Source organism: Hemitrygon akajei, chromosome 12 (genome assembly GCF_048418815.1).
Source record: "Hemitrygon akajei chromosome 12, sHemAka1.3, whole genome shotgun sequence".
In the NCBI taxonomy this organism is placed as follows: domain Eukaryota; kingdom Metazoa; phylum Chordata; class Chondrichthyes; order Myliobatiformes; family Dasyatidae; genus Hemitrygon; species Hemitrygon akajei.
The window spans coordinates 67,404,564-67,432,487 of NC_133135.1; the positions used below are offsets into that span (position 1 = coordinate 67,404,564).

At 39.9% G+C, this 27,924-nt stretch overlaps 1 protein-coding gene across 3 annotated transcripts; it reads right to left on the reverse strand.

Moving 5' to 3' along the window:
- Positions 1 to 13: 13 nt before the first annotated feature.
- yipf1 (Yip1 domain family, member 1) lies at positions 14 to 27,891 on the reverse strand. 3 transcript variants are annotated; one of them, XM_073063356.1, is made up of 10 exons: positions 27,765 to 27,891; positions 26,842 to 26,918; positions 25,531 to 25,691; positions 24,944 to 25,024; positions 24,335 to 24,422; positions 19,195 to 19,311; positions 13,357 to 13,523; positions 9,931 to 10,113; positions 7,729 to 7,841; positions 14 to 515 (listed from the first exon to the last, which is right to left on the reverse strand). In XM_073063356.1, the coding sequence occupies exons 2-9, from the start codon at positions 26,870 to 26,872 to the stop codon at positions 7,737 to 7,739; spliced, it is 933 nt and encodes a 310-aa protein (XP_072919457.1). In that variant the 5' UTR covers positions 26,873 to 26,918; positions 27,765 to 27,891; the 3' UTR covers positions 14 to 515; positions 7,729 to 7,736. The 3 variants fall into 3 exon arrangements, with proteins under 3 accessions (XP_072919457.1, XP_072919458.1, XP_072919459.1); XM_073063357.1 differs by having other exon boundaries at positions 27,701 to 27,820; XM_073063358.1 differs by lacking the exon at positions 27,765 to 27,891 and adding an exon at positions 27,217 to 27,268.
- Between the last annotated feature and the right edge of the window lie 33 nt (positions 27,892 to 27,924).

Genomic DNA, 27,924 nt, shown 5'->3' on the forward strand with positions numbered 1-27,924 from the left:
GACACAGCAAACCTTTCACCCCAAAATTGGCAATTCTTCATTTGCATACAGTGATTCTCATTATAATGGCTGTAATATTTCCATATGACATGTGTTTATACATTCAATGGACTTCAGCTTTTTGTCAAATTCTACACAAAACTATGAAACAAAACTAACTTATGTACATTTTACAATTGGCATATTTTAAATAAAGTATAGCTGTTCAAAAATTGTAATTTAATTATCTATACATTAAAGATTACAAACAATATCTTTCCCCAAACTAAATTAGCAAACCATGAGAAAGAGTATTTACAATTTGTAATGTACACCTTTCATTAGACAGTGGAAAAGTAGAACAGGAAAACATTAGCCACAAAGCAAAAATCCCAAAACCTGATTTAATTGGTTTAGATGTTCACCATAGTCAAATAAATCAGCATATATCTTTGTAGACTAATTAACTAATCCATGTTACACTGGCTGTTTAGTTTGAAGAGTCTTTCTGCACACCAATATATCAGAGAACAAATCTAAAAAAAATTAAAAAGAAACATTTTATTTAGAATGCAGAGATATGATGTAATTGAAATTTATAAAATAAAAACGAATTCACAAAGTTCTCAAACGCACAGCTTCTTTATAATTTAAAGATGAGTTAATTATTTCAAACTTGGGTTCAATAAATACTTTGGAAATACATCCAGAAGAATCTGCTTTTTTCCAAACTGAAAACAGACAAAGGTGAACTCAGAAACGGTACTGAAACTGACTGAATAACAAGATTAGGTTGGAATACTAGCAGAGAGAAATGTAATCTAGGCATGTGAACAGTATTTATGACAGGGAGGATGAACACGATAAATGAAAGTAAAATGGGCTTATTTTAAAAGGTTTCATTTAAATTTCCTAAGTTTTGCATCATATTTTGCAATTTATAGAAAAGACCTACTCATTTTCATTAACACAAGAGATTCTGCAGATGTTGGAAATCTTGAGCAACACACACAAAATGCTGGAGCATACTGATGAAGGGTCTTGATATTCCCTACCATAGATGCTGCCTGACTTGCTGGGTTCCTCCAGCATTCTCTAGCAGTTACTCTTTCTCACTAATTTTAAACCAGGCCAATGAAACAAAACGAAAAGTGGTTCCACAATTACTTAATGAAAACCTTCAATCATTGGAGAATTCAGCAAATTCTTGGGATTATGGTGAGTGGTGGATACTGTGTTTGTATTTTAGACAGAAAAAAATGTATTGAATCAGTAAAAATCACCAGCACCAGAACACAAACAAGAATTCATTAAAAAAAGGTGAATTTACTGAAGTGTGACTGGACAGGAAGTTAGAAAAGTAACTGGTTTATTGGTATACCACCAGCACCTTTACTTCCTGAGAAAGCTGAAGAAATTTGGCCTGTCCCCTAAAACCCTCACTAATTTTTATAGATGCACCGTAGAAAGCATTCTTCTAGGATGCATCACAACCTGGTATGGAAGTTGTCCTGTCCAAGACCGGAAGAAGCTGCAGAAGACCGTGAACACAGCCCAGCACATCACACAAACCAATCTTCCGTCCTTGGACTCACTTTACACCGCACACTGTCTGAGCAGTGCTGCCAGGATAATCAAGGACATGACCCACTCAGCCAACACACTTTTTGTCCCTTTTCCCTCTGGGAGAAGGTTCAGGAGCTTGAAGACTCATATGGCCAGATTTGGGAACAGCTTCTTTCCAACTGTGATAAGACTGCTGAATGGATCCTGACCGGACCTGGACCATACCTTCCAATTATCCGGACCTGTCTGGGTTTTTTTTGCACTACCTTACTTTCTATTTCTATTTATGATTTATAATTTAAATTTTTATTATATTTACTATTGATTTGTACTCCAGGGAGCGCAAAGCACAGAACCAAATACCGCTGTGATGATAATACACTCTAGTATCAATTGTTGGTGACAATAAATTAATAAAGTAAATAAAGTATATTTTATCTCCCCCCTTATCTCCTTGGAGCGACAGAGGATGAGAGGTGACCTGATAGAGGTGTATAAGATGATGAGAGGCATTGATCGTGTGGATAGTCAGAGGCTTTTTCCCAGGGCTAAAATGGTTGCCACAAGAGGACACAAGTTTAAGGTGCTGGGGAGTAGGTACAGAGGAGATGTCAGGGGTAAGTTTTTCCACTCAGAGAGTGGTGAGTGCGTGGGTTGGGCTGCCAGCAACGGTGGTAGAGGTGGATACGATAGGGTTTTTAAGAGATCTTTGGATAGGTACATGGAGCTTAGAAAAAGAGGGCTGTGGGTAAGCCTAGTAATTTCTAAAGTAGGGACATGTTCCGCACAACTTTGTGCGCCGAAGGGCCTGTATTGTGCTGTATGTAGGTTTTCTATGTTTCTATCACATTGGAATTAGGAAACATTACTGATCCATAGCAGCAACCTTAGATTTACTACAAAGCTGATAAGCTACAGCAGTGATTCCCAGTGGGGGCAGTTATGTGTCCCAAGGAGGTGTTAGTGGAAATAGAAGTCATCAGGGGCATTCAAGATTCTTTGGGGGGGGGGGGGGAGGAGTGGGTAAGCAGCCCTAACTTGAGGACAAGACCTGACCATTAATAGAGCAGGCACTTCCAGAAAAAAGGATGAAACACTGGAACAGAGGAAGAACCATAGTAGTGAGCACTTGTCGTCAGAATGCATCTGAAATTCGGCAATCTCATCTGACCTTATCAACTGAACAGACATTACTGGGGATGCATAAATTAGCAACCAGGATGCCCAACAGTTCCTCTTGTCTTGTGGCATGGTACGAGTGAAACACACATTCTCAACATTGTAATTCATCATCAACATCTCAAGCATGACTCTTGTAATATCTGCTGTTAACAAAATTAAAGCTAATCTACTAAATAGCAGAATATTTTGCCAGTTAGGCCAAGATAACAATGAAGAGTTTGAACGCTTGCTTCTTCACACGAAGTTCATTGGCTGTCAAAAAGCTGCTGCTTGGAAAACAAGATTGAACTTCTACATGGAGATGTGGCATACCAAGCCTATCTCTATGACAAAATGAACATTCTAAATATGAAACTGCAGGGTGAGAATTTCAATTTAAACCAGGCAAAAAGTGCAGTGTCCACTTTTATTGGAAAATTGGAAATATATAAGCAAAACATTGGAAGAAGAATGTCCTCACAGTTTCCCTCCAGGAGAAGTACGACACTCTGTTTCACAGACGGTGATTTGCAAGAGTAATGCTTATACTTGCAGTCACTGAAGAATTTTCAGAATCGATCCAAGGATTTGAATGATCTGGAAATTTTGGACTAGGTAATCAGCCCATTTCTTTGCAAAGTGGAAGAACAGGAAGAGAAATTGCAAGAAGTAATTATCGATATTCAGAACGATGAAGATGCAAAAATACTTTTCAAAAATGTCAGCTTTTATTGGTGGTCACAACTTGAACAAGATAAATTCAACTCCTGCTAAAACCTGTCAGGCTCAAGAATCAAATTGATATTGAAGCTGCTATACAATACACAGGTACTGTGCAATCTGGGTTTAAAGGCAAATAAAAATTTAAAACAGAATCATTGGGGGAGCATTGGCAAGTATGAAAGTGCTTTGGGGGGCAATGGGATATAAAAGGTTGGGAAACGCTGAGCTAGAGTTTCAGACATTTCAGAGAGGAAATCAGTTAATTGGCTATTGTTTGCCAGAGGTCGTTACCACTGTTAGATATGAAGTCCAGGAAGTAGTTTTGGAAGGACTTTAGCCTTTGCATTTGTTGAAGGAGCCCAGGTTCTTGCTGACATAAGGGAAAATAAGTGAACTGATGTTAGCGCCAGAGACAATTTACGGGAGTAAAGTAAAATGCAGCAGCAACAGAGGTCAGATATGATTAGGGTGATAAACGTTCCTTGTAGTTTTAAGTACAAATCCAGAAGGCTCTGTTGGTTGCTTGGTGTTATGTGAGGGTCATTCTCTTACAAATGGAAGGGAGCTCAAAGGGAAAGATCCTGTGTTCCTGGATCTGATAGGCATCTGGGATCTTAAACATAGAAAACCTACAGCACAATACAGGTCTTTTGGCTCACAATGCTGTGCCAAACATGTACTCACTGCTATGTGCTATATGCGCCTTGTGCTGTGTTTGACTGTTGGTACTGTGTTTTTCCCTGGAGTAATGCTGTTTGATTTGGCTGAATTCATGTGTATTCATAGAAACATAGAAAACCTACGGCACAATAAGGTCCTTCGGCCCACAATGCTGTGCCAAACATGTACTTTAGAAATTACCTCGAGTTACTGCCTCCACTACAGTCACCAGCAGCCCATTCCACGCACTCACTACTCTCTGTGTTAAAAAAAACTTACCCCTGACATCTCCTCTGTAATTAACTTCTAAGCACCTTAAAACTGTGCCTTCTTGTGTTAGCCATTTCAGCCCTAGGAAAAAGCCTCTGACTATCCACGTGTTTAATGCCTCTCATCATCTTATACACCTCTGTCAGATCGTCTCTTATCCTCCGTCACTCCAAAGAGAAAAGGCCAAGCTCACTCAACCTATTCTCATAAAGCATGCTCTCCAATCCAGGCACCATCCTTGTAAATCTCCTCTGCACTCTTTCTATAGTTTCCACATCCTTCCTGTAGAGAAGCGACCAGAACTAAGCACAGTACTCCAAGTGGGGTCTGACCAGGGTCCTATATAGCTGCAACATTACCTTTTGGCTTCTGAAATCAATACACCGTATGCCTTCTTAACCACACAGTCAACCTGAGCAGCAGCTTTGAGTGTCTTATGGACTCGGACCCCAAGATCCCTCTGATCCCCCACACTGTCAAGAGTCTGACCATTAATACTATATTCTGCCATCATATTTAATCTACCAAAATGAACCACCTCACACTTAACTGGTTGAACTCCATCTGCCACTTCTCAGCCCAGTTTTACATCCTATCGATGTCCCACTGTGACCTTTGACAGCCCTCCATCCACAACACCCCCAATCTTTGTGTCATCAGCAAATTTACTAACCCATCCCTCCACTTCCTTATCCAGGTCATTTATAAAAATCACCAAGAGAAGGGGACCCAAATCAGATTCCTGAGGCACACCACAAGTCACTGACCTCCATGCAAAATATGACCCATCTATAACCACTCTTTGCCTTCAGTGGGCAAGCCAGTTCTGGATCCACAAGTCATCTCATGCCTCCTTACTTTCTCAATAAGCCTTGCATGGGGTACCTTATCAAATGCCTTGCTGAAATCCGTATACACTACATCTACATCTCTACCTTCATCACTGTGTTTAGTCACATTCTCAAAAAATTCAATCAGGCTCGAAAGGCACAACCTGCCTTTGACAAAGCCATGTTGACTATTCCTAATCATATTATGCCTCTCCAAATGTTCATAAATACTACCTCTCAGGATCTTCTCCATCATCTTACCAACCACTAAAGACTCACTGGTCTATAATTTCCTGGGCTATCACTTCTCCCTTTCTTGAATAAGGGAACAATATCTACAACCCTCCAATTCTCCGGAACCTCTCCCAACCCTATTGATAATGCAAAGATCATTGCGAGAGGCTCAGCAATCTCCTCCCTTGCTTCCCACAGTAGCCTGGGATATATCTCATCCGGTCCCGGTGACTTAACTTGATGCTTTCCAAAAGCACCAGCACATCATCTTTAATGTCTATATGCTCAAGCTTTTTACTCCACTGTAAGTCATCCCTACAATCACCAAGGTCCTTTTCCGTAGTGAATACTGAAGCAAAGTATTCATTAAGTACCTCCGCTACCTCCTCCTTCCTTTTCCACTGTCACACTGATTGGTCCTATTCTCTTGTGTCTTATCCTCTTGCTCTTCACATACTTGTAGAACGCCTTAGGGTTTTCCTTCATCCTGCTCACCAAGGCTTTCTCATGGCCCCTTTTGGCTCTCCTAATTTCATTCTTAAGCTTCTTCCTGCTAGCCTTATAATTTTCTAGATCTCTATCATTACCTAGTTTCTTGAACCTTTCGTAAGTTTTTCTTTTCTTCTTGACTAGATTTTCAACAGCCTTTGTACACCGCGGTTTCTGAACCCTGCCATCCTTGTCTCCTTGGAACATAACTGTGCAGAACGCCATGCAAACATCCCCTGAACATTTGCCACATTTCTGCCGTATATTTCCTTGAGAATATCTGTTCCCAATTTATGCTTCGAAGTTCCTGTCTGAAAGCTTCATATTTCCCCTTACTCCAATTAAACACTTTCCTAACTTGTCCGTTCCGATCTCTCTCCAATGCTATTGTAAGGAAAATAGAAATATTATCACTATCTCCAAAATGCTTTCCCACTGAGAGATCCGACACCTGACCAGGTTCGTTTCCCAATACCAAATCAAGTACAGCCTCTCTTCTTGTAGGCTAACAAACTCCACCCTATCTAAGCCCCTTATTCTAGGGACATGCCAATCAATACTGGGGAAATTAAAATCTCCCATTACAACAACCCTGTTATTACTACACCTCTACACCGTTCCACAATCTGTCTCCGTATCTGCTCCTCAATGTCCCTGTTACCATTGGGTGGTCTATAAAAAACACCCAGAAGAGTTATTGACCGCTTCCTGTTTCTAACTTCCACCCAGAGACTCAGTAGACAATTCCTCCATGACTTCCTCCTTTTCTACAGCCGTGACAATATCTCTGATCAGCAGTGCTACACCCCCACCTCTTTTGCCTCCCTCCCTGTCCTTTCTGAAACATCTAAAGTCTGGCACTTGATGTAGCCATTCCTACCCCTGAGCCATCCAAGTCTCTGTAATGGCCACAGCATCAGAGCTCCAAGTACTGCTCCAAGCTCTGAGCTCATCAGCTTTGTTCATGATACTCCTTGCATTAAAATAGACACATCTCAAACCATCAGTCTGAGCATGTCCCTTCTCTATCATCTGCCTATCCTCCCTCTCACACTGTCTCCAAGCTTTCTCTATCTGTGAGCCAAATGCCCTTTCCTCCGTCTCTTCAGTTCAGATCCCATACCCCGGCAATACTAGCTTAAGCTCTCTTCAATAGCTTTAGCAGATCTTAAGTGGAACTAGGAAGGAGGTTCTACTGTGGGAGCATGAACAGCCTGGTTCTAGATTCAAGAAACAGAATCACAGAAGATAATAATCCCTGGAGTACTACCTGTACAATGTGCAAATAGCATTGGATCAACAAGATCTGAAAAGTGAATGCATGGCTCAGGGACAGGTTTAGAGAAATTGTACCAATACCTCAGAAGCTGTATTTGAGTTTAAGTTCCCCACCTGCTATGGTGGAGAGGATTCAGTCTCTGGATCAATGGCTCAGAACCCTGAGTGCTAATCAAGTAATTTAACTATTACACTATCGTATTCATTCAAGACCATTTGAAATGTAACCCTGATAAATATTCACAGATTGGAGCTAATCCTGAGACTTCCTGTTCTGCATGGGTCAGAGGCATGCTGTTTCATATGATTAACTGACAATACTGCTACCTGATCTGCTGAGCTCCTACAGCATTTTGTACATGTTGCTTTGGATTTCCAGCATCTGTCGAGTCTCTTATTTATGACAATATGCTAACTAGTTTTTGGAATCTAATGTAAAACCCATTAAATTAAACCTAAAACAATCAAAGTCTAAATTGGGATTAAGAACTTTGTTTCTCCTATTTGTCCTTCATACCCTGCTCATGGAAATGCTCACCTGACAAGTTATGCTGCAGCATGGTTTGTCACCAAAGTTCCATTACGAGTTGGAGTAATAGTTGTCGTGACAAGAGAAGGCTTGATTTCTTCTGGTGGATCAAAGAAATAGGCCTGGGGAATTGCAATAAAAACATTATAATACCAAGACCAATGGTATTTTAAAGTAAGTTTTCCCAAGAAAATGCACACCAGATGTGTGCATATGGCCCTTAAGGCAAAAGAAAAGAAACTTGGCTTCAGATTGTGGTTAATTAAAAACTGCATTCACTGTACAAAAAAAACAAACAAAAATAACTTGTAAAATCAGAAAATATATATTAAGAATAGTGAAAGCTTGAACAATACAAGAAATCCATTATCAGTAAAACTTTTTAAAAATTGTTTCAACAAGGTTTCCAACATGCTTTGGAAAATAAGGATACTTTCAAATAAAGAAATACAGGTAATTTGAATTTGGAGCCCAACAAAAAAAAACATATTTACTTAGAGTAAAAAAAATGGAATACATTCCATCTTTTGAAAGAGTATTTGTAAATCCTTCTAAGCTGTATACTGCACTCACTTTCACCTCAGTTACTGACTGCTCAATATTGGAATCAATTTTGTCTTTCTAAATCAGTTTTATGTTCATTAGGAAAATAAAACTGTTGGAATATATTGTTGTGTGTGATGAGAGAACCAGATGGAGCTGGGGTCCAGAGCTGACCCCTTCCCCCGTGAACCATGCTGCTAATGAGAGAGAGAGAGAGAGAGAGAGATGGGGAACAGAGGGAGAGGCATCTGATGCAGGTAAGAGAGAGAGAGACACACATGATTTAGTATTATGGCTTCTTCACTGATTATTTACCTTTTGCTACAAGGACACTTCTTTGCTCGTTAACATTCCTGCAGAGACAGCAGGGAGTGGTCAGTTTGATGGACATAGAGTTAATGGATGGCTGATACCCCGTCAGTGGGGATAAAAGACGGGTCTGCGGAGACACCCTCAGACACGCCACGAGACACTGCAAGAGTGTTGTGCACCCACAGGAAGGTGGGGGCTTAGAGGACCGAATCAGGAGATCGGTCGCAAGGCTCACAGTGTGACGGCAGGACTGGTGGGGGCTTGTGTATGTGTCCACTCGTGCCAGAGTGACGAGCCCACCACGGAAGAACGGTCTAGCCAGGAACGGAGGGGTCATAACCGTATGACCACATCAGTACAATGGAACAAGAAGACAACGGAAGGTTTGCCTGCTGCAGCGGCTCACATCTCGCTCTCTCTCTCTAATGTCACAACAGCAACTACCTTGACTTAAACTGAACTGAACTCTGCATTATCTTAAGATTATTCATTTACCCCTAGACTTTGATAGAGCTTGGTTTTTGATTCTTATTCCTATACTTCTGTATTTATTATTGCTAACCTGTTTTATCTGTATATTTGCATTTTTGATACTGTATTACTTAGTTTACTAATAAACACCTTTAGTTACAGTACCACCAGACTCCAACGTATCAGTCCATTTCTGCTGGCTCGTTAACCCACTTGACAGCAACTTCTTTGAACTCATTGGGGGAGGGAGAGGGGAGAGGGCATGCGCCTGTGAAATGTCAAAGTGTCAGGTGAATGACTAGTTTTTGTGGTACTGCAGATCATGGTCTTTCCTGGGGGCTTTCCTCGGTGGGTGAAAGGTGCTGATGTTTTTACTGAAGTAATGGGTTGGGGGAGGGAGAGGGTGATTGCTTTGCTGCTGCTTGTGCATGGGAGGGAAGTAGGGGAGCTTTGGGGTTCTCATGCTTTTATTGTCACTCATTCTTTGGGGTACTCTTCTTTTTTCATGGATGTCTGCAAAGAACAAAAAATTTCAGGTAGTACATTGTGTACATTCTCTGACATTAAAAGGAACTATTGAAACTATTGAAAAGGGGCTGATGGAATTTGCTCAGTGGATTTATGGAGATCAAGGAAAATAAATACAAGACAAAAATAATCCTGATTTTAATTCTTTCCCAATGTGCAATTTAGTGAAAAAAATTGACAAAACATAATGTTCTTATAATTAGAATGTCAATATACTGTATTAGTTAGTTCCATGAAGCAAGTAAATTATAAAGTTAAAAAAAATCTGAGAAACTTAACATGTCAGGCAGTATCTGTGAAAAGAGGGAGTTAACATTTCAAGTTGACACATCATCAGAATTACAAATCCATATGTACCTTACAGCCAACGGCAAGCAGGGCATGAAGGATCAGAATAACTACAATAGTTGTTATGGCAATTCTCCGATTATCATCCCGGACAGCTGGCCAGAAGGTCATCACTAGAACGGTGCCTGAAAGGCACATGGCTAATACTATTGTCAGCCAACGTACTATCTCACTTGGAATAATCCACAGCATCTGCAACACAACAAGGGAAAAAGTATTACATGCTCATACAAGATCTATGCTGTCCGTGTCAATACAAAACATAGGAAAAGAAACTCAGTGGAAGTTTGAGCTTGGAGGTTAGTAGGTGAAGGATAGCTAGAGCTGGCAGGTGAGCAGTTTAAAGAAAAACTACCCACTTTGAGCTTCCACCACTAGTCAGAGCGGCCTCCATTATATCAGGAGACTGCTGAGCAAGCACTGCTACAAAAATTTTGTTGAGTTGCAAGAGACCAGTTTAGAATACACGAGATCTAATTTACCTCAGCAATTTAACTTTGCTTTAGGCATTAGATTATTTAATTCATATGTGGGAGAAGTGGTGGGAATGTGTAGAGGAGGAAATGAGTTTAGTGTAAGATTAGTATAAATGGCTGCTTCATGGTTCTCTCAGACTTGGGGGGGGGGGGTAAAGGCCTGTTTTTGTGCTGATAGTTGTATGATTCTAAGAACATCCGATATGAAGAATGGCTCATTAACACAAGTATAATAAAGCAGTGCCCCAAAATTCCAGTGTTGCATCTCATCTCAGAAAAAAAGCATGATCACACAGTACTCTTAGAAACATTGTTTCATAAATGTAGTTCTGAAAGTACATGGCTACATTACTGAATTTCTCTGAAATGTGATGATACACAAGAGGCTCTTTCTGTAGATTTTCAGCAAGAATCCTCAGTGATTATTACCTTTGCACTGTTGGCACCAGCCCTGCAATACATTCTATATTTTGTCCTGCTCCTCACCTCAGCGCATCTGTCACTTTGTTTGTAGCTTGATTAAAATAATGAACAGTTTCACTTTGATCTTCTCTTGTTTACAAATAGCACGGTCAAACACTACAAACCAAGATGAACATGCTTCTGTGATCTTTGAATCATCTATCACCAATTCCTTAAAAAAAACCGCAGCAGGATTAGATACCCTAATATCAGTGGGCTACCTGAACTGTAGCCCAAGCCACTAAAGTTATTGGCTGGCAAAGCGTCCCCAGGAACACCTAATCCCAGTAACAACTCTTATTACCTTTCCAAATTTTCCATCTGCATTTCCTTCACCTTTCAGAGAAGTCAGTATCAACTTCAAACAGACCCAAATACCATAAAGTTAACAATCCATATTACTTTACTCTGTTTTTTGAGTAGCCACAAAATCATTTAGACCTTCTCCAATTGAAAACCCTGGATGAACCATGAGATTCAAAATCTGCCGAGGGCCAGATTAGAGGCATTCAAGTCTGATGACCCAGAAAGTTAAAGAGATCCAGGTACGATCTCCAGAAAGCCATCTCACAGGCAAAGTAGCAATTCTGGACAAAACTTGAATCATCGAAGGACACTTGACGGTCGTGGCAGGGTTTGAATACAATCACCTCTTACAAAGTTAAGTCAAACCACATTGGTGACAACAGGGCTTCATCTCCAGATGAGCTCAATGCCTTCTATGCTCGCTTTGACTGTCAAAAAACATGGAGGAACCATCATGAACTCCCACAGCCCCGATGATCCTGTGATGCCCATTTCTGAGACTGATGTGTGAGCAGCCTTCAGGAGGGTGAACCCATGGAAAGTATCCAGCCTAGACGGGGGTACTTGGCCGAGTACTAAAGACCTGGGCTGGATGGAGTGTTCACTTTAATCTCTTGCTTCGGCAGTCTGAGGTACCCATCTGTTTCAAGCAGACTTTACTTAAACATTGCCTAAGCAAATAGTAATCTGCCTCAATGACTTATCATCCAGTAGCACTTACATTCACGGTGATTAAGTGTTTTGAGAGGTTAGTGATGAAGCATATCAACTCCTGCCTCAGAAGCGACTTAGATCCACTCTAATTTGCCTACTGGAGCGACAAGCCACAGCAGATGCCATCTCATTTGCTTTTCACTCAACCCTGGAACATTTAGACAGCAAAAAATGCATGCATCAGAATGCTCTTTATCGACTACAGCTTGGTATTCAATACCACCATCCCCTCAAAACTAATCAATAAGCTTCAATAACCTTGGCCTCAATACATCTTTGTGCAACTGGATCCTCTGTTTCCTCAGTCAGTTTGAATTGGCAACAACATCTCTTCCACCATCTCCATCAGCACAGGTACACTACAAGGCTGTGATTTGCCCCCTGCTCTACTCGCTTTACACATATGACTATGTAGCTAAGTACAGCTCCAATGCCATATTCAAATTTGCTGACAACACTACCGTTATTGTCCGAAAAAAAGGTGGTGATGAATCAGCACATAGGAGGGAAACTGAAAATAACAACCACCTCGCACTCAATATCAGCAAGACTGAGAAGCTGACTTTTGACATCAGAAGGAGGAAATCAGAGGTCCATAAGTCAATGTTCATCAGAGGATCTGTCCTCGGCTCAGCATGTACAGGAATTTACAAAGAAATCATGGCAATGCCTCTGTTTCCTTAGAAGTTAGCAAAGACTTGGTTTGACTTCTAAAACTCTGACAATCTTCTACAGATGTGCGGTGGAGAACATACTGACTGAATACTTCAATCACAGCATGATATAAAAACACCAATGCCCTTGAATGGAAAATCTCACACAAAGTAGTGGATGAGGCCCAGTCCATCACAGGCAAAGCCCTCCCCACCATTGCGCACATTTACACAAAGCACTGTCGTAGGAAAGCAGCACCCATCATCATGCTCTCTTCTCATTGCTGCCATTGGGAAGAAGGTATAGGAACCTCAGGAGTTACACCACTGGGTTCAGGAACAGTTATTAGCCCTCAACCATCAAGCTCTTGAACCAAAGGGGATACTTCACTCAACAAAACCTACCCCCATCAATGAAATGCTCACACAACCTATGGACTCATTTTCAAGGACTCTTCACCTCACATTCTTGATATTTATTGTTTATTTATTATTACTTATTTATTTTTGTATTTGCAGTTTGTTGTCTTTTGCACACTGGCTGAACACCCAAGTTGGTGCAGTCTTTCATTGATTCATTTATGGTTATTATTCTAGTATGGATTTATTTAGTATGCCCGCAAGAAAATTAATCTCAGCGTGGTACATGGTGACATATATGCACTTTGATAATCAATTTACTTTGAACTATTTACAGATAGTATTCCTCCTAAGTTCCTAATGTGTTGTTCTACACATACATTCCTCTGGCGCTAGTACTGGAGTTAAGATCTGTCACACCATCCCAATGAATTTAGCCCAACCGAAATCAAGGTCATACTTACTGTAGTAGGAATGTAAATAAATAGTGAGTATCCATATACACACACTATCTCCAAGAATGAATACGAGACAATGTTCACTACTTTATTGTTTCTCCACATCAGAAAGCCCCAGACTCCAAGAGGAATAAGCCAGGCGTAAGTGTAGATTGCTGTCGCTGCTATAGAAACTACAAATAAAAACAAAGTTATGCTCCAATAGCTACTATAAATACATTTTTACACTGAAACCTAAAAGCATTGAGAATTTGTAAAGGAATAATTGTAATAATACCAGTGTCTGTACAATGCCATTTATAAATTCTGAATATGAACATCTTATGAATTGCAATTGTTGCTTTCTGTCCTAAACATGATCAGGAATAACTACTAAGAGTACAAAAATAAGCCAATAATGTTTTAAAATCTATGAATCACATACTGTAATAGATGCTGGGCCACATTTTGTTGGCCATCTTCTTCACACTTCTGCTCTGACCTGGGCCAAATGTGGACAGCCCACCTTACTGGCCCTTTGCAACCTCAGGGCAGTTTGCTATCTAGACCTCACTGCTGTACTTGACCTTCTCAATAGATAGATAGATAGATAGATAGATAGATAGATACTTTATTCATCCCCATGGGGAAATTCAACTTTTTTTCCAATGTCCCATACACTTGTTGTAGCAAAACTAATTACATACAATACTTAACTCAGTAAAAAAAATATGATATGCATCTAAATCACCGTCTCAAAAAGCATTGATAGCTTTTAAAAAGTTCTTAAGTCCTGGAGGTAGAATTGTAAAGCCTAATGGCATTGGGGAGTATTGACCTCTTCATCCTGTCTGAGGAACATTGCATCGATAGTAACCTGTCGCTGAAACTGCTTCTCTGTCTCTGGATGGTGCTATGTAGAGGATGTTCAGAGTTATCCATAATTGACCGTAGCCTACTCAGCGCCCTTCGCTCAGCTACCGATGTTAAACTCTCCAGTACTTTGCCCACGACAGAGCCCGCCTTCCTTACCAGCTTATTAAGACGTGAGGCGTCCCTCTTCTTAATGCTTCCTCCCCAACACGCCACCACAAAGAAGAGGGCGCTCTCCACTACTGACCTATAGAACATCTTCAGCATCTCACTACAGACATTGAATGACGCCAACCTTCTTAGGAAGTACATTCGACTCTGTGCCTTCCTGCACAAGGCATCTGTGTTGGCAGTCCAGTCAAGCTTCTTGTCTAACTGTACTCCCAGATACTTGTAGGTCTTAACCTGCTCCACACGTTCTCCATTAATGATCACTGGCTCCATATGGGGCCTAGATCTCCTAAAGTCCACCACCATCTCCTTGGTCTTGGTGATATTGAGACGCAGGTAGTTTGAGTTGCACCATATCACAAAGTCCTGTATCAGTTTCCTATACTCCTCCTCCTGTCCATTCCTGACACACCCCACTATGGCCGTGTCATCAGCGAACTTCTGCACATGGCAGGACTCTGAGTTATATTGGAATATATATATTGGAATACCCCTCACAGCTTTAACAGAAGGCAAAACTAATGAGTGTCCTCAATCAAAACTGTCAGTGCTACATGTTTGAAGGTGGGCAGCCCCAGACAGCCACCTGCCATGGCAAGCAAAATTCAGTTTCCTGAATAAAAGCAAAATGTGTTTGGATATTGCTTATTTAAAATGTAAGAATTTTAATTCCATTAGAGAGAAGAATTTAAGGACCTCCAGAAGGAGAGAATCAGGCAGGAAAACAAGTGTTTTTGTATATACAGTGGATGCCAATTAACTGGGACAGATCAGGAACAGTGCAATTTGGCCTAATTAAGCAGCTGCCCCAATTAACCAAAGTTTCATGGAAATAGGTAAAAAACTACTATTTAACTGATTAACAGATTATGTATTTAAATGAAATACAGAATGAATTAGAACTCTATTAATACAACAGTACTATAAAACTGTGTATTAGTTCCTAATAGTTATTAACAGAGGAATTTATCCAGATTGCTCTGTCATGTTCTTCTGATTGACTGTAAATGAACAAAATCACCAAAGACACTTAATGTAGATAATGGACTGTCTTCATTGTCTTTCTGCATGAAGTAGTGTCATAATTCAACAATAAATTTCCTGGCATCCTGTGTAGTCACTAGCTCAAGTTCCAATGTGTCACCTTTATTAATTTCCTTTTTTAAAGGCAGATAAATCCCCAGGGCCAGATGGTCTGCATCTCAGAGTGCTTAAGGAGGGTGGCTAATATAACCCCATTTTTTAAAAAAGGAGGGAGAGAAACCGGGGAATTATAGACCGGTTAGTCTGACATCGGTGGTGGGGAAAATGCTAGAGTCGGTTATCAAAGATGTGATAACAGCACATTTGGAAAGAGGTGAAATCATCGGACAAAGTCAGCATGGATTTGTGAAAGGAAAATCATGTGACGAATCTTATAGAATTTTTTGAAGACGTAACTAGTAGAGTGGATAGGGGAGAGCCAGTGGATGTGGTATATTTAGATTTTCAAAAGGCTTTTGACAAAGTCCCACACAGGAGATTAGTGTGCAAACTTAAAGCATACGGTATTGGGGGTATGGTATTGATGTGGATAGAGAATTGGTTGGTAGACAGGAAGCAAAGAGTGGGAGTAAACAGGACCTTTTCAGAATGGCAGGCAGTGAGCAGTGGGGTACCACAAGGCTCAGTGCTGGGACCCCAGTTGTTTACAATATATATTAATGATTTAGACAAGAGAATTAAATGCAGCATCTCCAAGTTTGCAGATGACACAAAGCCGGGCAGCGGTGTTAGCTGTGAGGAGGATGCTAAGAGGATGCAGGGTGACTTGGATAGGTTAGGTGAGTGGGCAAATTCATGGCAGATGCAATTTAATGTGGATAAATGTGAGGTTATCCACTTTGGTTGCAAGAACAGGAAAACAGATTATTATCTGAACGGTGGCCAATTAGGAAAAGGGGAGATGCAACAAAACCTGGGTGTCATTGTACACCAGTCATTGAAGGTGGGCATGCAGGTACAGCAGGCAGTGAAAAAGGCAAATGGTATGTTGGCATTCATAGCAAAAGGATTTGAGTACAGGAGCAGGAAGGTTCTACTGCAGTTGTGCAAGGCCTTGATGAGACCACACCTAGAATATTGTGTGCAGTTTTGGTCCCCTAATCTGAGGAAAGACATTCTTGCCATAGAGGGAGTACAGAGAAGGTTCACCAGATTGATTCCTGGGATGGCAGGACTTTCATATGAAGAAAGACTGGATCGACTAGGCTTATACTCACTGGAATTTAGAAGATTGAGGGGGGATCTTATTGAAACGTATAAAATTCTAAAGGGATTGGACAGGCTAGATGCAGGAAGATTGTTTCTGATGTTGGGGAAGTCCAGAATGAAGGGTCACAGTTTAAGGATAAAGGAGAAGCCTTTTAAGACCGAGATGAGGAAAAACTTCTTCACACAGAGAGTGGTGAATCTGTGGAATTCTCTGTCACAGGAAACAGTTGAGGCCGGTTCATTGGCTATATTTAAGAGGAAGTTAGATATGGCCCTTGTGGCTAAAGGGATCAGGGGGTATGGAGAGAAAGCAGGTACAGGGTTCTGAGTTGGATGATCAGCCATGATCACACTGAATGGCGGTGCAGGCTCGAAGGGCCAAATGGCCTACTCCTGCACCTATTTTCTATGTTTCTATTAACCAACTTTGTGTATTGATATAATGATCTTGACAATTGCATCTTCCAAATCTTCATTTTCATTATAACATTCAAGATGATTGTCAATACCTTCAAATTCTTCATAGTTTCTAACTTGCTGAAGTAGTGAAATCATTTCATTTTCACTGCTGGCCATTTCTGGCATCTCCAAGTCTGAATGCTCAAAACTGCAGTGAGCAAAACAGTTCTGAAATGTCATACTACTTATTTCTTGCCAAGTATCAGTGACAAACTATACTGCCTGTTTCAAACTTGCCTCTTTGGCAAGAGTCTGAATTTTTAAAAGTCAAAATAAAAAACAAAATTATCAAAAATCTCTGGTTTTTGAATTGGCATGTCAGCCAAATGGATAACATAAGCACACACAACTAACACTTTAAGCACATTGTAGTATCTAATGGATTAGACAAGGGTGTGTTTTCTCCCCTGATTTGTTTAATGTGTACAGTGAAACAATATTATAAAAAATAAGAGACATCTTAGGAATTAAAGTAGGTGGTGAAAACATCGGTAATTTCAGATATGCGGATGACACTGTGTTAATTGCAAGTACGGAGGAAGAAATACAAAATTTAACTGATATAGTTGTTGACGAAAGTGCAAAAATGGGTCTATCAACTGCAAAAAGACAGAATATATGGTGATATCCAAAAAGGAGAAGAATCCTATCTGCAAGCTGAGAATAAATGGGGAAGGCATAAAACAAGTACAGAAGTTTGCTGCTTAGAAAGCTGGGTGACTTCAGATGGCAGGTGTGACATGGACATCAAAAGAAGAACAGGGATGGTAAAAGACACCTTTATAAGAATGAAGAGTATACTGACCAACACTAAACTAGGTATGACAACCCGCCTCAAAGTACTAAAATGTTACGTTTATCCAGTTATGTTATATGGTTCAGAATGTTGGACAATATCTAGTAACATGAGGAAACGAATTGAGGCAGCAGAGATTGGTTTTTGAGGAGGATGCAAAGAATATCATGGACGAAACGAATATCTAATGATGTCATGAACAGAGCAAGCACAAAAAGAGAAATCATGTATGAGATCATGAAAAGACAACATGACTTCATTGGACATATGATTAGGAGAGAGGAGTTAGAATGCACGGTAATTATGGGAAAGATTGAAGGGAAGACAGCAAGAGAAAGGCAAAGACAAACGATGATGGAGACAGCAGCTAGGGAACTGGAAATGAATACCAATGAATTGATCCACTTGACCCGAAACAGGAGTGTGTGGGCCATGGCAGTCAAAGCTCAAACTGGGCATGGCACCTGACGATGATGATGATGAGTGTTTAATGGACATACAAATACACATGACTGAAACTAAAGAGAAGCTATATGGCAACAGTCTCCTGTCCCAATTAAGCAGCATGGTGTTCCAAATAAGTGAAGGGAATCTTGGCTATTTTCTTGATTAGTATTTGTTTTTTTAAAGAGTTGTCCCAAATAAGTGGCCCTGATTAACCAATGGTCCAATTAGACAGAATCCACTGTATTATTTAGCACATTATTGCAAAGTGGTTCAAGAGTTTTGCATCACAGAAAGACAGCAATAAGCAAATGTATATCTAGTTTTCAGAACATATCCTGTGCCCTTTCAAAATTCATTTTCAGATATTTATCTGCATCCCAGCAAAAAGCTGTATGGATTTTGTTTCCACTGATAACAGCATTCCACATTCAAACAACAATTTGCATTTGGAACTTTTAAATTTATGCGGTCTGGTTACAGTCACTTTCCAATGGAGATTTTTTAAATCCCCATTAAACCCTTTAATATATACCATTATCACCATCAGTGCAATTAAAATCTATTATGTTATTACAGATTCTATAATTCTGAAAGAAAATGAAATTAGTTTTGTAACATTATCAGATTCCATCTACAAACGACAGCATTTAAAAGATAGCTTCTTGACCTGCACCATTTTTTATGTGAGACCAATACTGAAAAATATATACAATGTGCCTGGTGAGGTCATTCATGTCAGAGTAAAATGGTGGGCAATGTTTTCTTGTTCTTCAGTAGGATAGGGTGTTTGTTACATTGCTGTGCCATCTGAAGAAAACATTTTAATTAAATTATATTTCTATAATAATGAAGTATTTCCTCCCTACCTTTATGGAACTCAGGTACGTAACGATAACCACGCTGACCATGATGAGTCAAGAAATTGGCAAAGTTTCCACTTATTGCAATTGCAAACACCAGAGTGGCACAGATCCAGAAGGGACCTGACAAAGACAAATTTCTAAAATAAAGCATTTGTTTCTTTTTCTAAGTAACAAATAAATGTAACATTTGTAACCTTCCTTTTCATACTATAGAACAAAGTCTCACTTCAGTTTTGGAATTTTCAGAAATACTATAGACTTCCTCAAAGATAACCAGTATACTTTTTTTTTAAACCAAAGAAAACTTTTATACAATCATATATATTAAAGGTATTACCTTGCAACTTAATGCAAAAAAGCATGCAAATGTAGTCAAGAGGTTCATTTGTTCTGACCAAACATTAGAATGGGGACGAAATGTGATTTAAGTAACTTTGACCATGAAATGATTGTTGGTGCCAGACAGGTGCTTTGAGAATCTCAGAAACTGATGATCTGGGATTTCATGTACAACAGTCGTTAGATTTTTTAGAGAGTGGTGCAAAAGAAATCAAACAACATCCAGTGAGCAGCAGTTTTGTAGACAATAAGGAACAGAAGCGAGCCATTCAGCCCATCGAGTCTGCTCTGCCATTCAATCATGGGTTGATCCATTTCTTCCAGTCATCCCCACTCCCCTGTTTTCACTCCATACCCTTTGATGCCCTGGTTAATCAAGAACCTATCTATCTCTGCCTTAAATATACCCAATGACTTGTGGCAACAAATTCCACAGATTTACCACCCACTGACTAAAGTAATTTCTCCGCATCTCAGTTCAGAAAGGACATCCTTCAATCCTGAAGTCAAGCCCTCTTGTCCTAGAATCCCCTACCATAGGAAATAACTTTGCCATATCCAATCTGTTCAGGCCTTTTAACATTTGGAATGTTTCTATGAGATTCCCCCTTCATTCTCCTGAACTCCAGGGAATACAGCCCAAGAGCTGCCAGATGTTCCTCATATGATAACTCTTTCATTCCTGGAATCATTCTCGAGAATTTTCCCTGAACCCTCTCCAACACCAGTATATCCTTTCTAAAATAAGGAGCCCAAAACTGCACACAATACTCAAGTGTGGTCTCACAAGTGCCTTATAGAGCCTCAACATCACATCCCTGCTCTTATATTCTATAGCTCTAGAAATGAATGCCAACATTGCATTCAACTTCACAACTGAGTCAACCTGGAGGTTAACCTTTAGGGTATCTTGCACAAGGACTTCCAAGTCCCCTTGCATCTCTGAATTTTGAATTCTCTCCCCATATGAATAATAGGCTGCCCGTTTATTTCTTCCACCAAAGTGCATGACCATACACTTTCCAACATTATATTTCATTTGCCACTACTTTGTCCACTCCTCTAAACTATCTAAGTATATCTGCAGGCTCTCTGTTTCCTCAACACTACCCACTCCTCCACCTATCTTTGACCATAATATGATATGTTTTAACCTACAATTTGAGAAGGAGAAGGGAAAATCAGATGTGTCAGTATTACAGTTGAACAAAGGGAACTATGGAACTATGAGGGAGAAGCTGGCCAAAGTTCAATGGAACAATACCCTAGCAGGGAAGACAGTGGAACAACAATGGCAGGTATTTCTGGGAATAATGCAGAAGGTGCAGGATCGGTTCATTCCAAAGAGGAAGAAAGATCCTAAGGGGGATAAGGGGCGGCCGTGGCTGACGAGGGAAGTAAAGGACAGTATAAAAATAAAAGAGAAGTATAACATAGCAAAGATGAGCGGGAAGCCAGAGGACTGGGAAGCTTTTAAGAAGCAACAGAAGATAACAAAAAAGGCAATACGCCAAGAAAAATGAGGTACGAAGGTAAACTAGCCAAGAATATAAAGGAGGATAGTAACAGCTTCTTTAGGTATGTGAATAGCAAAAAAATAGTTAAGACCAAAATTGGGCCATTGAAGACAGAAACGGGTGAATTTATTATGGGGAACAAGGAAATGGCAGATGAGTTGAAAAGGTACTTTGGATCTGTCATCACTAGCGAAGACACACACAATCTCCCAGATGTAACAGTGGCCAAAGGAACTCGGGTAATGGATGAACTGAAGGAAATTTATATTAGGCAGGAAATGGTGTTGGATAGACTGTTGAGTCTGAAGGCTGATAAGTCCCCGGGACCAGATGGTCTGCATCGCAGGGTACTTAAGGAGGTGGCTCTAGAAATCGCAGATGCATTGGTAATCATTTTCCAATGTTCTATAGATTCAAGAACAGTTCCTGCTGATTGGAGGGTGGCTAATGTTGTCCCACTTTTCAAGAAAGGAGGGAGAGAGAAAACAGGGAATTATAGACCAGTTAGCCTGACGTCAATGGTGGGAAAGATGCTGGAGTCAATTATAAAAGAGGAAATTACAACACGTTTGGATAGCAGTAGAAGGATCAGTCAGAGTCAGCATGGATTTACGAAGGGAAAATCATGCTTGACTAATTTCTGGAGTTCTTTGAGGATGTAACTATGAAAATGGACAAGGGAGAGCCAGTGGATGTAGTGTACCCGGACTTTCAGAAAGCCTTTGATAAAGTCCCACATAGGAGATTAGTGGGCAAAATTAGGGCACATGGTATTGGGGGCAGAGTACTGACATGGATTGAAAATTGGCTGGCTGACAGGTGTTATGAATGTACCACAGCTCTGAGGGGCCGAAGGGTGCGGGACCAGCCACCTCCTTCCGGAGAATCGCAAGATCGCTATTAATTCGGGTCTTGGACCCAGGAAATGAGAGACAATGCAACGGATTTGACCATTGTTCTTAGAGGCACCTGTCTGAATTGCAACTCTATAGTACGTGCCAGCTATCAGGGACATGGACGCCCTCGGGCAATGTGGGGGTGGGGATTGTATCACCCTACCTTGATTGACATTTACAAATCTGCCAGCCATGATAAAACGGAGATTGCAGGAGGCGGTACTCCAGCGACACACCAGACGGAGACACCATCGCTGATCGCTCCCGTAAGAACGGGAAGCTGCTCGGGAGCCACGTATGATTTGGTTCCCCTAGCTAGAGAATCGAGTGGCTAATAACCCCGAAAAGGATTCCCAACTGACAACGGGGAACTCACGTTCCCGATTCCACGATTTGAGTCCAACAGCTGTACAGGGCCCTGGTGAGACTCCACCTGGAGTATTGTGTGCAGTTTTGGTCTCCAAATTTGAGGAAGGACATTCTTGCTATTAAGGGAGTGACTGGGCTTGTATACACTGGAATTTAGAAGGGTGAGAGGGGATCTGATTGAAACATATAAGATTATTAAGGGATTGGACACTCTTGAGGCAGGAAGCATGTTCCCTCTGATGGGTGAGTCCAGAACTAGAGGCCACAGTTTAAGAATAAGGGGTAGGCCATTTAGAACAGAGATGCGGAAAAACTTTTTCACCCAGAGAGTGGTGGATATGTGGAATGCTCTGCCCCAGAAGGCAGTGGAGGCCAAGTCTCTGGATGCTTTCAAGAGAGAGTTAGATAGAGCTCTTATAGGTAGCAGGGTCAAGGGATATGGGGAGAGAGCAGGAACGGGGTACTGATTGTGTATGATCAGCCATGATCACAGTGAATGGTGGTGCTGGCTAGAAGGGCCGAATGGCCTACTCCTGCACCTACTGTCTATTGTCTAACTTTGTATCATCGGCAAATTTATCCACAAATCCATTAATCTCATAGTCCAGATCATTGAAACATTATAAAAAGCAGCGGTCCCAACACAGACAACTGTGGAACTTCATTAGTAACCAACAACCAACCAGAATAGGAACCCTTTATTCTCACTCTCTGTTTTCTGCCGACCAGCCAATGCTCCACCCACGCTATTAACTTCTGTAATTCCATGGGTTCTTGTCTTGCTAAGCAGCCTCATGTGTGGCACCTTGTCAAAGGCCTTCTGAAAATCCAAGTACACCACTTCTACTGCATCTCCTTTGTCTACCCTGCTTGAAATTTCCTCAAAGAATTGCAGTAGGTTTTTGTCAGGCAAGATTTTCCTTTCAGGAAACCATGCTGGCTTTGGCCTATCTTATCATGTGCCTCCAGGTGTCCTGTAATCTCATCCTTAACAATCGATTCCAACAACTTCCCAACCACTGACATCAGGCTAACAGGTCTATAGTTTCCTTTCTGCTGCCTCCCACCCTTCTTAAATAGCGGAGTAATATTTGCAATTTTCCAGTCATCCAGTACAATGCCAGAAACTATCGATTCTTGAAAGATCATCATTGATGTCTCCACAATTTCTCCAGCTACTTCCTTCAGAACCCAAGGGTGTATTCCATCAGGTCCAGGAGATTCATCCATCCTCAGACCATTAAGCTTCCTGAGCACCTTCTCAGTCTTAATTTTCACTGCACAAACTTCACTCCCCTGACATTCTTGAATGTCCGATATACTGTAGACATCTTCCACTGTGAAGACTCATGCAAAATACGCATTCTGTTCCTCTGCCATCTCTGCACCTCTCATTACAATATCTCCAGCGTCATTTTGTATTGGTCCTATATCTACCCTCGACTCTCTTTACCTTAAAAAAGATATACTTAGATCTACTAAAAAAAATACTAAATAAATTTTTTAAATATATATACACACTAAAAATATACTTAAAAAAGCTTTTAGTATCTTCTTTGATATTAGTCGCTAGCTTCCTCTCATAATTCATCTTTTCCTTCCGAATGACCTTCTTAGTTTTGTTCTACAAGTTTTTAAAAGCTCCCTAATCCTCTAACTTCCCACTAGCTCCGGCTTTCTTGTATGCCCTCTCTTTTGCTAAAACACTTTGTTAATGAGAGAGGTCAGAGGAGAATGGCCAGACGGTTCAAGCTGACAGGAAGATGACAGTAACTTAAGTAACCACATGTTACAACAATGGTATGCAAAAGAGCATTTCTAAATGCACATGTCGAACTTTGAAGTGGATGGGTTACAGTAGCAGAAGGCAGCAGAACACACACTGTGTGGCCACTTTAATAGGTACAGGAAATACCTTTAAAAAAAAAGTGGCTGCTGAGTGTAATATGAAAGGGGAAAAAAAGGACCCTAACCCTAAGGGTTCTTTGCTTTTAAGATAATTATAATAAAACATATTCTTACCATACAGATCCGGATTACTGCGGATATATAACCTTACAAAGTTTTTTCCAGGAAGTGGTAAAAGGGAACCTTTTATTCTATCCAATACCTACAACGCAGAAAGGAAAAATTTGAGTTTACACTCATTTAATTATTGTTCTATGTCAGAATTTTCAACTTCCTAATTAATTTCTTAGCAAGTTCAAAAAAAAATCCCAGGTAACTGCTGAGATAGATGACTTCATGCACAAAGGCAACTGGGATACTAAATTTGAATATAATAGCTTGTGCAAGATTGGAAAAACAAACAGGTTTGGATTACTTTACCAAATCATTGATTATTTGAACATTAATGTATGCCTACAAGAGATAAAACAGGATCAGGTTCTGTGATTGTGCAGAATTCTGTTGCCATTCACTGTTATGGTTACACAAAAGGAATGGTCATTTGGGAAGAAGGGGTTGTGTGCATCGATACTAGTAAATTGGTATTAGCCACAATCAAAACATGATGTAAATCGATACCCAGAATGACAAGATGGAGACAAGGTAAGAAAATATCATTAAGTCTTGCTGTTTCATTATTATATATGAATCAAAGATGGTAAAGAAACTTAATCCCATCCCTACCTGGAAGGTGTCAACATCAAAAAATGTTTGATAATATTCAAAAGTCCAAAAAGGAGCACTTTTCTTTTGTCCTGCAAGCAACTAAAGAAAACAACAAATATTAACCACAAAACTTGATCATCAATATTCTAAATGTGGATAGATTTGCTTTACAAAATAGAGGTAAGAAAATTCATTAAGAAATAGTGAAGTTGCTACATAACAGGGATGATGCAATAACTCAATTAAAATTTCATTTAAAAGCAACCAATATTATAATCCGCTCTTAATTTGCCTATATTATATAGAATAAGAACCACATTCACTTGTGGTGTAAAAAAGGATGCCAAGAAAGTAATGAAAAGGTAAACTAAGGGAATAACACAAATTTAAACACAACTAGATGCATTTCCAATAAGAAATTTTATGGAAAGTTTTAATTTTAAGGTGTACTGAAGTTGATTAATAATGATAAAAATGGGGTTATTTGACAATATTCTTTTCAACCCATTTTTAAAAATTTTGCACATTATTGTAGTAATTATATATTTTGGGGAACATAACAGATATTGAACTTGTTGTTCAATTACTACTACAAAATTACTCACCTCTGCCTTGTCAGAGTCTTCATTCTCCAAATCTTCGTCTTCATCTTTTCCCAGTTCATCTGATGGACCTCTCTGATTTTTAGGTTTATCATTAGGATCCGTGATGCTTATTGTTGTAGCATCAGGATTTGCTGCCAAAAGGTTTGTAGCGTCATCAAACTCTACATTAAAACACAGATGAATGAAAGAATATCAAAGTATTATATACCATCTGAATAATCTTAATGTTACTGGAAAATTTATTTACATTAAAGCTCTACAAATAGTCATTATTGTTGCAAACTAACTGCGCTAAATTCATCACTAAATTAATAAAATGGGCCAGGGACAATACAAAAATAATTGTGATAGGCATTAACAAATTACTTCTTATTTATTCTACCATAGTTCTGAGAATGGATGATAATAGATTTCTGAATGGCAATGAGCCAATTCATGAACACTGCCTCACTATTTTTGCACTACTTATATAATTTTTAATATCTTACCCATTGTATGGGCTATGGGTAATCCTGGGTAATTTCCAACACAAGTACATATTCGGCTGAAGGGCATGTATTGTGCTGTAGGTTTTTTATGTTTCTACGTAATTTATAGTATTTTTAAGGTATTGCACTGTTCTGCTGCTGCAAAACAAACTTTACGACATATGTCAGTGATATTAAAACTAATTCTGATTCTGTCTAAAGAGGCATAAACTAGCTTCAGCAAAGGGCTTCAATTCATCTGTGCATTTATCAACAAGCTAAACAATTTCATTATTTGAATTACTTATAATTTGCCAATTAAATATTATGTTACAGTACACTACAAGAAACTGCAAAAAGGAGTTACTTAAAAACATGAGCACTGGTGGTAGGTTGGGGGGGTGAAGGGTGGGGGAGTCATACAGCACCAAAACAGGTCCTTCTGCCTACCAAATCTGTGCCATCCATTATGCACCTTGTATCTCAAATTCTGTACCTAACAACTACCCCAGATTATACCTCTCACCTACACACTAGGGGCATGTTACAGTACTGGGATATGTGACAGAAAAGCAAAGAACCAGAAGGAAACCTACTGGGTCACATGAAAAACGTACAAACACGTCAAAGATATAATCAGCATATCAAGATTGATAAATGTTGTTCAGAGAATCAGATGTTAATAAATTGTTTCAAAAATATTTCAAAATTAGCAGCACAAAGGCAGATCTTGTCAGAAAGAGACAATTGAAACAAATTAATAGTTTAAGGTATTGATGAATTCGAGAGCTACTGTGATTAAAACAAGCATCTCTGCATTAAAAAAAATCTTAAATTAAATTACCTCGGAACTGCAAATCATCTGCAGCTGCCATTTACGTGACTGTCAGAACTATCAACTTATGAACAGATCTTTAGTTTCTGCAACATTAACAAACGACGTATCAGCTTTGTGAGAGATGAGGCCTTGATGAAGCTTCACCTTAACAAAATCTAGTTACTTACAGTGCATGTACAGTACTTAGGTTATTTTATAATCAAAGGGAATATCACAAAAGTTAATGTTAAAATTAACCGTATCATAAATTGATAATAAAAGGCACGTATGATTAAATGTTAAGATTCTGGGCTTATATAGCACACGAGCTAAAGAATTCATGCATTACTGCAACAATGGATAAGATAGTAAATTAATTAAACGTCCTAGAGTTATCCACACCACTTAATGCAGACAATTTTCGGTATCAGCAATGATGATCAAGAATGCGACAAACAGATCAAAAAAGGTTGCAGGTGCTGGACAGAAAAGGAGCCCTTCAGTAAAATGGCACCTCTAATTATGAGGAAGGTAAATGGCTTGGTTCCGTGATCCATAATCCATGCTGGAAATTGAGTGGGGCGTTTTATGATGATCAGTTCCAGTTCGACTGTGATGCCTTTTACTGTTGTGACAAGATCGTTTACGATCAAATAGTCTGTCAACCTGATAGTCCAGGATTCAGATAAAGTAATACGTCAGCAGCACTAGCAAAACAGCTGTGGAGCTGAATAACTGATGGATGAGGAATGATAGAGATTGCCACCGATTCCCAATATTTACGTAAAAGTATTTAGTTCAAGGGGAAGATAACTACGATGGTGATGACACTAACAACCCCCACCCCTTTCCTTTGCCATGGAGACAGGGCGCGGGCCTCCCTCACCGCGGGCAGAAGTTCACACACAGTCCCCTCCTGACAACGACCGTATTTGTATTCGCTGCCTTACGTTAGCTCGGAATCCAGGAGCCGAGCCGAAGAAGATCCAGCCACCATGCAGTGCAGGTCGAATTTGAGCTTAGTTTAGGCCGCAGTGACGCGTCAGCGTCAACTCCTTCTTAAAGGCAGTGTCACTCAAATCACTCCTCACAGACTTTAATATGCCGACA